At 52.3% G+C, this 10,041-nt stretch overlaps 1 protein-coding gene across 1 annotated transcript in view; it reads right to left on the reverse strand.

The window, feature by feature from the left end:
* The window catches only part of LOC112265136 (cAMP-regulated phosphoprotein 19), a 15,000-nt gene extending 5,994 nt beyond the window's left edge, over positions 1 to 9,006 (reverse strand). Inside the window, exons 1-2 of the mRNA XM_024442238.2 lie at positions 8,723 to 9,006; positions 8,010 to 8,132 (exon numbers count right to left, since the gene is read on the reverse strand). Coding sequence (XP_024298006.1) covers positions 8,010 to 8,132; positions 8,723 to 8,785 — 186 coding nt within the window. The 5' untranslated portion in view covers positions 8,786 to 9,006. The remainder of the gene's footprint in view (positions 1 to 8,009; positions 8,133 to 8,722) is intronic.
* Positions 9,007 to 10,041: the final 1,035 nt, after the last annotated feature.

A 10,041-nucleotide genomic window follows, 5' to 3' on the forward strand; every position in this document is an offset into this window, starting at 1 on the left:
TACTCTGCCTGCTGCTCCGTCTATAGTCACCCCCCTCCCCTCAACAGTCTTTACTCTGCCTGCTGCTCCGTCTATAGTCACCCCCTCCCCTCATCAGTCTTTACTCTGCCTGCTGCTCCGTCTATAGTCACCCCCTCCCCTCAACAGCCTTTACTCTGCCTGCTGCTCCGTCTATAGTCATCACCCCCTCCCCTCAACAGTCTTTACTCTGCCTGCTGCTCCGTCTATAGTCACCCCCCTCCCTCAACAGTCTTTACTCTGCCTGCTGCTCTGCACCCCCTATAGTCATCACCCCTCCCCTCAACAGTCTTTACTCTGCCTGCTGCTCCCCTATAGTCACCCCCTCCCTCAACAGCCTTTACTCTGCCTGCTGCTCCGCCTATAGTCATCACCCCCTCCCCTCAACAGTCTTTACTCTGCCTGCTGCTCCGTCTATAGTCACCCCCCTCCCTCAACAGTCTTTACTCTGCCTGCTGCTCCGTCTATAGTCACCCCCTCAACAGTCTTTACTCTGCCTGCTGCTCCGTCTATAGTCACTCTGCCCCCTCCCCTCAACAGTCTTTACTCTGCCTGCTGCTCCGTCTATAGTCACCCCCTCCCCTCAACAGCCTTTACTCTGCCTGCTGCTCCGTCTATAGTCACCCCCCCCCTCAACAGTCTTTACTCTGCCTGCTGCTCCATCTATAGTCACCCCCCTCAACAGTCTTTACTCTGCCTGCTGCTCCGTCTATAGTCACCCCCCCTCCCTCAACAGTCTTTACTCTGCCTGCTGCTCCGTCTATAGTCACCCCCCCTCAACAGTCTTTACTCTGCCTGCTGCTCCGTCTATAGTCATCACCCCCCCCTCCCCTCAACAGTCTTTACTCTGCCTGCTGCTCCGCCTATAGTCATCACCCCCTCCCTCAACAGTCTTTACTCTGCCTGCTGCTCCGTCTATAGCCACCCCCCTCCCCTCAACAGTCTTTACTCTGCCTGCTGCTCCGTCTATAGTCACCCCCCCACCTCCCTCAACAGCCTTTACTCTGCCTGCTGCTCCATCTATAGTCACCCCCCCCCCTCAACAGTCTTTACTCTGCCTGCTGCTCCGTCTATAGTCACCCCCCCCCCTCAACAGTCTTTACTCTGCCTGCTGCTCCGTCTATAGTCACCCCCTCCCCTCAACAGCCTTTACTCTGCCTGCTGCTCCGTCTATAGTCATCACCCCCTCCCCCAACAGTCTTTACTCTGCCTGCTGCTCCGTCTATAGCCACCCCCTCCCCTCAACAGTCTTTACTCTGCCTGCTGCTCCGTCTATAGTCACCCCCTCAACAGTCTTTACTCTGCCTGCTGCTCCGTCTATAGCCACCCCCCTCCCCTCAACAGTCTTTACTCTGCCTGCTGCTCCGTCTATAGTCACCCCCCTCCCTCAACAGCCTTTACTCTGCCTGCTGCTCCGTCTATAGTCACCCCCTCAACAGTCTTTACTCTGCCTGCTGCTCCATCTATAGCCACCCCCCTCCCCTCAACAGCCTTTACTCTGCCTGCTGCTCCGTCTATAGTCACCCCCCTCAACAGTCTTTACTCTGCCTGCTGCTCCGTCTATAGCCACCCCCCTCCCCTCAACAGTCTTTACTCTGCCTGCTGCTCCGTCTATAGTCACCCCCCTCCCTCAACAGCCTTTACTCTGCCTGCTGCTCCGTCTATAGTCACCCCCTCAACAGTCTTTACTCTGCCTGCTGCTCCATCTATAGTCACCCCCAACTCCCCTCAACAGTCTTTACTCTGCCTGCTGCTCCGTCTATAGTCACCCCCCTCCCTCAACAGTCTTTACTCTGCCTGCTGCTCCGTCTATAGTCACCCCCAACTCCCCTCAACAGTCTTTACTCTGCCTGCTGCTCCGTCTATAGTCACCCCCCTCCCCTCAACAGTCTTTACTCTGCCTGCTGCTCCGTCTATAGTCATCACCCCCCTCCCCTCAACAGTCTTTACTCTGCCTGCTGCTCCGCCTATAGTCATCACCCCCCTCCCTCAACAGTCTTTACTCTGCCTGCTGCTCCGCCTATAGTCATCACCCCCCTCCCTCAACAGTCTTTACTCTGCCTGCTGCTCCGTCTATAGCCACCCCCTCCCCTCAACAGTCTTTACTCTGCCTGCTGCTCCGTCTATAGTCACCCCCCTCCCTCAACAGTCTTTACTCTGCCTGCTGCTCCGTCTATAGTCACCCCCTGCCCTCAACAGTCTTTACTCTGCCTGCTGCTCCGTCTATAGTCACCCCCTCCCTCAACAGTCTTTACTCTGCCTGCTGCTCCGTCTATAGTCACCCCCCCCACCTCCCCTCAACAGTCTTTACTCTGCCTGCTGCTCCGTCTATAGTCACCCCCCTCCCCTCAACAGTCTTTACTCTGCCTGCTGCTCCGTCTATAGTCATCACCCCCTCCCCTCAACAGTCTTTACTCTGCCTGCTGCTCCGTCTAGTCACCCCCACCTCCCTCAACAGCCTTTACTCTGCCTGCTGCTCCATCTATAGTCACCCCTCAACAGTCTTTACTCTGCCTGCTGCTCCGTCTATAGTCACCCCCTCCCTCAACAGTCTTTACTCTGCCTGCTTCTCCGTCTATAGTCACCCCCCTCCCCTCAACAGTCTTTACTCTGCCTGCTGCTCCGTCTATAGTCACCCCCACCCCCCTCAACAGTCTTTACTCTGCCTGCTGCTCCGTCTATAGTCACCCCCTCCCTCAACAGTCTTTACTCTGCCTGCTGCTCCGCCTATAGTCATCACCCCCTCCCCTCAACAGTCTTTACTCTGCCTGCTGCTCCGTCTATAGCCACCCCCTCCACTCAACAGTCTTTACTCTGCCTGCTGCTCCGTCTATAGTCACCCCCTCCCTCAACAGCCTTTACTCTGCCTGCTGCTCCGTCTATAGTCACCCCTCAACAGTCTTTACTCTGCCTGCTGCTCCGTCTATAGTCACCCCCTCCCCTCAACAGCCTTTACTCTGCCTGCTGCTCCGCCTATAGTCATCACCCCCCTCCCCTCAACAGTCTTTACTCTGCCTGCTGCTCAGTCTATAGCCCCCCCCCCCCTCAACAGTCTTTACTCTGCCTGCTGCTCCATCTATAGTCACCCCCTCAACAGTCTTTACTCTGCCTGCTGCTCCGTCTATAGTCACCCCCCTCCCCTCAACAGTCTTTACTCTGCCTGCTGCTCCGTCTATAGTCACCCCCCCTCCCCTCAACAGTCTTTACTCTGCCTGCTGCTCCGTCTATAGCCACCCCCTCCCCTCATCAGTCTTTACTCTGCCTGCTGCTCCGTCTATAGTCACCCCCTCCCCTCAACAGCCTTTACTCTGCCTGCTGCTCCGTCTATAGTCATCACCCCCCTCCCCTCAACAGTCTTTACTCTGCCTGCTGCTCCGTCTATAGTCACCCCCCTCCCCTCAACAGCCTTTACTCTGCCTGCTGCTCCGCCTATAGTCATCACCCCCTCCCCTCAACAGTCTTTACTCTGCCTGCTGCTCCGCCTATAGTCATCACCCCCTCCCCTCAACAGTCTTTACTCTGCCTGCTGCTCCGTCTATAGTCACCCCCTCAACAGTCTTTACTCTGCCTGCTGCTCCGTCTATAGTCACCCCCCCCTCCCCTCAACAGCCTTTACTCTGCCTGCTGCTCCGCCTATAGTCATCACCCCCCTCCCCTCAACAGTCTTTACTCTGCCTGCTGCTCCGTCTATAGCCACCCCCTCCCCTCAACAGTCTTTACTCTGCCTGCTGCTCCGTCTATAGTCACCCCCTCAACAGTCTTTACTCTGCCTGCTGCTCCGTCTATAGCCACCCCCCTCCCTCAACAGTCTTTACTCTGCCTGCTGCTCCGTCTATAGTCACCCCCCCCCTCCCCTCAACAGCCTTTACTCTGCCTGCTGCTCCGTCTATAGTCACCCCCTCAACAGTCTTTACTCTGCCTGCTGCTCCATCTATAGTCACCCCCCTCAACAGTCTTTACTCTGCCTGCTGCTCCGTCTATAGTCACCCCCCCTCAACAGTCTTTACTCTGCCTGCTGCTCCGTCTATAGTCACCCCCTCCCCTCAACAGTCTTTACTCTGCCTGCTGCTCCGTCTATAGTCATCACCCCCTCCCCTCAACAGTCTTTACTCTGCCTGCTGCTCCGCCTATAGTCATCACCCCCTCCCTCAACAGTCTTTACTCTGCCTGCTGCTCCGTCTATAGCCACCCCCTCCCCTCAACAGTCTTTACTCTGCCTGCTGCTCCGTCTATAGTCACCCCCCACCTCCCTCAACAGCCTTTACTCTGCCTGCTGCTCCATCTATAGTCACCCCCTCAACAGTCTTTACTCTGCCTGCTGCTCCGTCTATAGTCACCCCCCTCCCTCAACAGTCTTTACTCTGCCTGCTGCTCCGTCTATAGTCACCCCCCCCCCCTCAACAGCCTTTACTCTGCCTGCTGCTCCGTCTATAGTCATCACCCCCCTCCCCTCAACAGTCTTTACTCTGCCTGCTGCTCCGTCTATAGCCACCCCCCTCCCCTCAACAGTCTTTACTCTGCCTGCTGCTCCGTCTATAGTCACCCCTCAACAGTCTTTACTCTGCCTGCTGCTCCGTCTATAGCCACCCCCTCCCCTCAACAGTCTTTACTCTGCCTGCTGCTCCGTCTATAGTCACCCCCCTCCCCTCAACAGCCTTTACTCTGCCTGCTGCTCCGTCTATAGTCACCCCCTCAACAGTCTTTACTCTGCCTGCTGCTCCATCTATAGCCACCCCCCTCCCCTCAACAGCCTTTACTCTGCCTGCTGCTCCGTCTATAGTCACCCCCTCAACAGTCTTTACTCTGCCTGCTGCTCCGTCTATAGCCACCCCCTCCCCTCAACAGTCTTTACTCTGCCTGCTGCTCCGTCTATAGTCACCCCCTCCCCTCAACAGCCTTTACTCTGCCTGCTGCTCCGTCTATAGTCACCCCCTCAACAGTCTTTACTCTGCCTGCTGCTCCATCTATAGTCACCCCCAACTCCCTCAACAGTCTTTACTCTGCCTGCTGCTCCGTCTATAGTCACCCCCTCCCCTCAACAGTCTTTACTCTGCCTGCTGCTCCGTCTATAGTCACCCCAACTCCCTCAACAGTCTTTACTCTGCCTGCTGCTCCGTCTATAGTCACCCCCTCCCCTCAACAGTCTTTACTCTGCCTGCTGCTCGTCTATAGTCATCACCCCCCTCCCCTCAACAGTCTTTACTCTGCCTGCTGCTCCGCCTATAGTCATCACCCCCTCCCCTCAACAGTCTTTACTCTGCCTGCTGCTCCGCCTATAGTCATCACCCCCTCCCCTCAACAGTCTTTACTCTGCCTGCTGCTCCGTCTATAGCCACCCCCTCCCCTCAACAGTCTTTACTCTGCCTGCTGCTCCGTCTATAGTCACCCCCACCTCCCCTCAACAGCCTTTACTCTGCCTGCTGCTCCATCTATAGTCACCCCTCAACAGTCTTTACTCTGCCTGCTGCTCCGTCTATAGTCACCCCCCTCCCCTCAACAGTCTTTACTCTGCCTGCTGCTCCGTCTATAGTCACCCCCCCCTGCCCTCAACAGTCTTTACTCTGCCTGCTGCTCCGTCTATAGTCACCCCCCTCCCCTCAACAGTCTTTACTCTGCCTGCTGCTCCGTCTATAGTCACCCCCACCTCCCCTCAACAGTCTTTACTCTGCCTGCTGCTCCGTCTATAGCCACCCCCCTCCACTCAACAGTCTTTACTCTGCCTGCTGCTCCGTCTATAGTCATCACCCCCCTCCCTCAACAGTCTTTACTCTGCCTGCTGCTCCGTCTAGTCACCCCCACCTCCCTCAACAGCCTTTACTCTGCCTGCTGCTCCATCTATAGTCACCCCTCAACAGTCTTTACTCTGCCTGCTGCTCCGTCTATAGTCACCCCCCTCCCCTCAACAGTCTTTACTCTGCCTGCTTCTCCGTCTATAGTCACCCCCTCCCCTCAACAGTCTTTACTCTGCCTGCTGCTCCGTCTATAGTCACCCCCACCTCCCTCAACAGTCTTTACTCTGCCTGCTGCTCCGTCTATAGTCACCCCCCTCCCTCAACAGTCTTTACTCTGCCTGCTGCTCCGCCTATAGTCATCACCCCCCTCCCCTCAACAGTCTTTACTCTGCCTGCTGCTCCGTCTATAGCCACCCCCCCTCCACTCAACAGTCTTTACTCTGCCTGCTGCTCCGTCTATAGTCACCCCCTCCCCTCAACAGCCTTTACTCTGCCTGCTGCTCCGTCTATAGTCACCTCCCTCAACAGTCTTTACTCTGCCTGCCCCTCTATAGTCTCACCCCCCCTCAACAGCCTGCCTGCTGCTCCGTCTATAGTCATCACCCCCCTCCCCTCAACAGTCTTTACTCTGCCTGCTGCTCCGTCTATAGTCATCACCCCCTCCCCTCAACAGTCTTTACTCTGCCTGCTGCTCCGTCTATAGCCACCCCCCTCCCCTCAACAGTCTTTACTCTGCCTGCTGCTCCGTCTATAGTCACCCCCCCCCTCAACAGTCTTTACTCTGCCTGCTGCTCCGTCTATAGTCACCCCCCTCCCCTCAACAGTCTTTACTCTGCCTGCTGCTCCATCTATAGTCACCCCCCCCTCAACAGTCTTTACTCTGCCTGCTGCTCCATCTATAGTCACCCCCCCTCAACAGTCTTTACTCTGCCTGCTGCTCCATCTATAGTCACCCCCCCCCCTCAACAGTCTTTACTCTGCCTGCTGCTCCGTCTATAGTCACCCCCCCCCCCTCAACAGTCTTTACTCTGCCTGCTGCTCCGTCTATAGTCACCCCCACCTCCCTCAACAGTCTTTACTCTGCCTGCTGCTCCATCTATAGTCACCCCCCTCCCTCAACAGTCTTTACTCTGCCTGCTGCTCCGTCTATAGTCATCAGTCCCTGCCCTGCTCCCTCAACAGTCTTTACTCTGCCTGCTGCTCCGTCTATAGTCACCCCCTCCCCTCAACAGTCTTTACTCTGCCTGCTGCTCCGTCTATAGTCACCCCCCCCCTCCCCTCAACAGTCTTTACTCTGCCTGCTGCTCCGTCTATAGTCACCCCCTCCCCTCAACAGTCTTTACTCTGCCTGCTGCTCCATCTATAGTCACCCCTCAACAGTCTTTACTCTGCCTGCTGCTCCGTCTATAGTCACCCCCTCCCCTCAACAGTCTTTACTCTGCCTGCTGCTCCATCTATAGTCACCCCCTCCCCTCAACAGTCTTTACTCTGCCTGCTGCTCCGTCTATAGTCACCCCCACCCCCCCTCAACAGTCTTTACTCTGCCTGCTGCTCCGTCTATAGTCACCCCCACCTCCCCTCAACAGTCTTTACTCTGCCTGCTGCTCCGTCTATAGTCACCCCCCCCCTCAACAGTCCCTCAACAGCCTTTACTCTGCCTGCTGCTCCATCTATAGTCCCCCTCAACAGTCTTTACTCTGCCTGCTGCTCCGTCTATAGTCACCCCCTCCCCTCAACAGTCTTTACTCTGCCTGCTGCTCCGTCTATAGTCACCCCCACCTCCCCTCAACAGTCTTTACTCTGCCTCCAACCCAATGGACATGTATTCATCACTGCTACAGTTGTTATGATGCAGACAGTGCTATTTCTATTGTTTAGTGTTTTTTAAATTACCATTTTAGTTATTTTAATTTAATGCTGCATGTTGGAGCTCAGAGCCTATGAGTATTTTTGTTTAACTAGGCAAGTCAGTTTAGAACAAATTCTTATTTACAATGAGGGCCAACCCCAGTCAAACCCGGACAAGGCTGGGCCAATTGTGCGCCGCCCTATGGGACTCCCAATCACGGTCGGTTGTGAGACAGCCTGGATTCGCACCAGGGTGCCTGTAGTGAAACCTCTAACACTGAGATAAAAATCCTTAGACCACTGCTCCACTCTCGGGAGCCCAATGTACCCTGCAATCACACGTGCAACCCTGTACATGTGACTATTAAACAATGAATCACTCTGAAGAAGAAAAAAAATAAAAATACATACCCCTTTCTGAAGGCGTTTCCGGAGCAGGTCAGAGCCCCCAGGTTTGGCTCCAAGATGAGGGTACCTGGCCTTCAGTTTCACCTCCTCTGCCTTCTCTGGAGTGATGACATTATCATCAATCTCCTGTGTTGGCGGAAGAACACACAATACACAGTATAAACACGCATGGAGAGACATGTTATGATTTAACATTAGGTCAGGCAGCAATATAGTTTTATCAATCTCGTGGTTGACAAGTCATGGCTAGTTTAACTACTAGCTATGATTCTCAGAGAAACGGATGTCCTTTGGTTTGATTATCTAATGGTTGGGGTTAGTTTACTAGCAAGCAGCACACAACGTTAGCCTTCTGCGTAGCAGCAGTGAGGCAACAAAAAAAAAGTAGCTTAGCGGCCAGCATGAACGCACGTAGACAAAACAATATGGACAATATATAGTTAGCTAGCTGGTTAGCTAACATACAGAGCAAACTAGCGGTAAATCGAGAAAGACTTGTGTTGGTAGTTAACTTTAACGCGCTATAACTCATCTTGATAACTAAAATAATGATTGTGCACGGCGATGATACATTTGAAATACACTAACCAAGTTGCTAGCTAATTAAAATGCTGCTTAGACATCCATATTTGACCATTACCATGGCTAGCAAGCTACTGGCTATGTAGCATTAGCATTAGCCTAGCTTGCTAGCATCATAATAATTCAAATCTGACCTGCTCTTCCTTGTGGGTTGCCTCATCGCTGGAGGGCCTTCTTCCTTCAATCTCCTCGGACATGGCAACAAACAAAAAAAAGTATGTAAATATCAGGTTTTCTACAAAACTGACGCGAGGTTAAACTTTCACACCAACAAAACTGCAGTGCAGATACAGCACACATATATATATATATATATATATATATATATATGGCTAGCCCATACAACAATGGCCGTATGTTTGAACGGGGGCGCACCACTCTCTAAAGTCGCTCCCTCACTTTTTTCCCCCTCTGTGTTGCAGCAGATTGTACGTCGATTGAACGTGGTAAAACACGAGACGGTGGGGGAAGCTCCGGGGCCGTTGGAATATATAACCACTGAACCCTTTCTTCTTCAAAGTAATCCCCAAAACGTATGTTTATAGTGAGCAACACATAATTAGATACGCAGTATTTATGTTAAATTTATTTGAAATATATATATATAGAGTCCTTGTCAAAAGTTTGGACACCTACTCATTCAAGGTGTTTCCTTTATTTTCAATGTTTTCTACATTGTAGAATAATAGTGAAGATGTCAAAACTATGAAATAACACATATGGAATCATGTAGTAACCAAAAAAGTGTTCAACAAATCAAAATATATTGTATATTTGAGATTCTTCAAAGTAGCCACCAGTTGCATTGCACACTCTTAGCATTCTCTCAACCAGCTTCATGAGGTAGTCACCTGGAATGCATTTCAATTAACAGGTGTGCCTTGTTAAAAGTTCATTTGTGGAATGTACTTTCTTCTTAATGTGTTTGAGCCAATCAGATGTGTTGTGACAAGGTATGGGTGATATACAGAAGACAGCCCTATTTGGTAAAAGACCAAGTCCATAATATGGCAAGAACAGCTCAAATAAGCAAAGAGAAACGACAGTCCATTATTACTTTAAGACATGAAGGTCAGTCAATACGGAACATTTTCATAACTTTGAAAGTGTCTTCAAGTGCAGTCGCAAAAACCATCAAGCGCTATGATGAAACTGGCTCTCATGAGGACCGCCACAGGAAAGGAAGACCCAGAGTTACCTCTGCTGCAGAGGACATGTTCATTAGACTTACCAGCCTCAGAAATCAGTAATTAACTGACCCTCTGATTGCACCTCACAGAGTTCAAGTAACAGACACATCTCAACATCAACTGTTCAGAGGAGACTGCGTGAATCAGGCCTTCATGGTCAAATTGCTGCAAAGAAACCACTAAAGGACACCAATAAAAAAAAGATACTTGCTTGAGCCAAGAAACACGAGTAATGGACATTAGACCAGTGGAAATGTGTCCTT

The sequence above is a fragment of the Oncorhynchus tshawytscha genome, linkage group LG01, assembly GCF_018296145.1.
Source record: "Oncorhynchus tshawytscha isolate Ot180627B linkage group LG01, Otsh_v2.0, whole genome shotgun sequence".
NCBI classification, from domain to species: domain Eukaryota; kingdom Metazoa; phylum Chordata; class Actinopteri; order Salmoniformes; family Salmonidae; genus Oncorhynchus; species Oncorhynchus tshawytscha.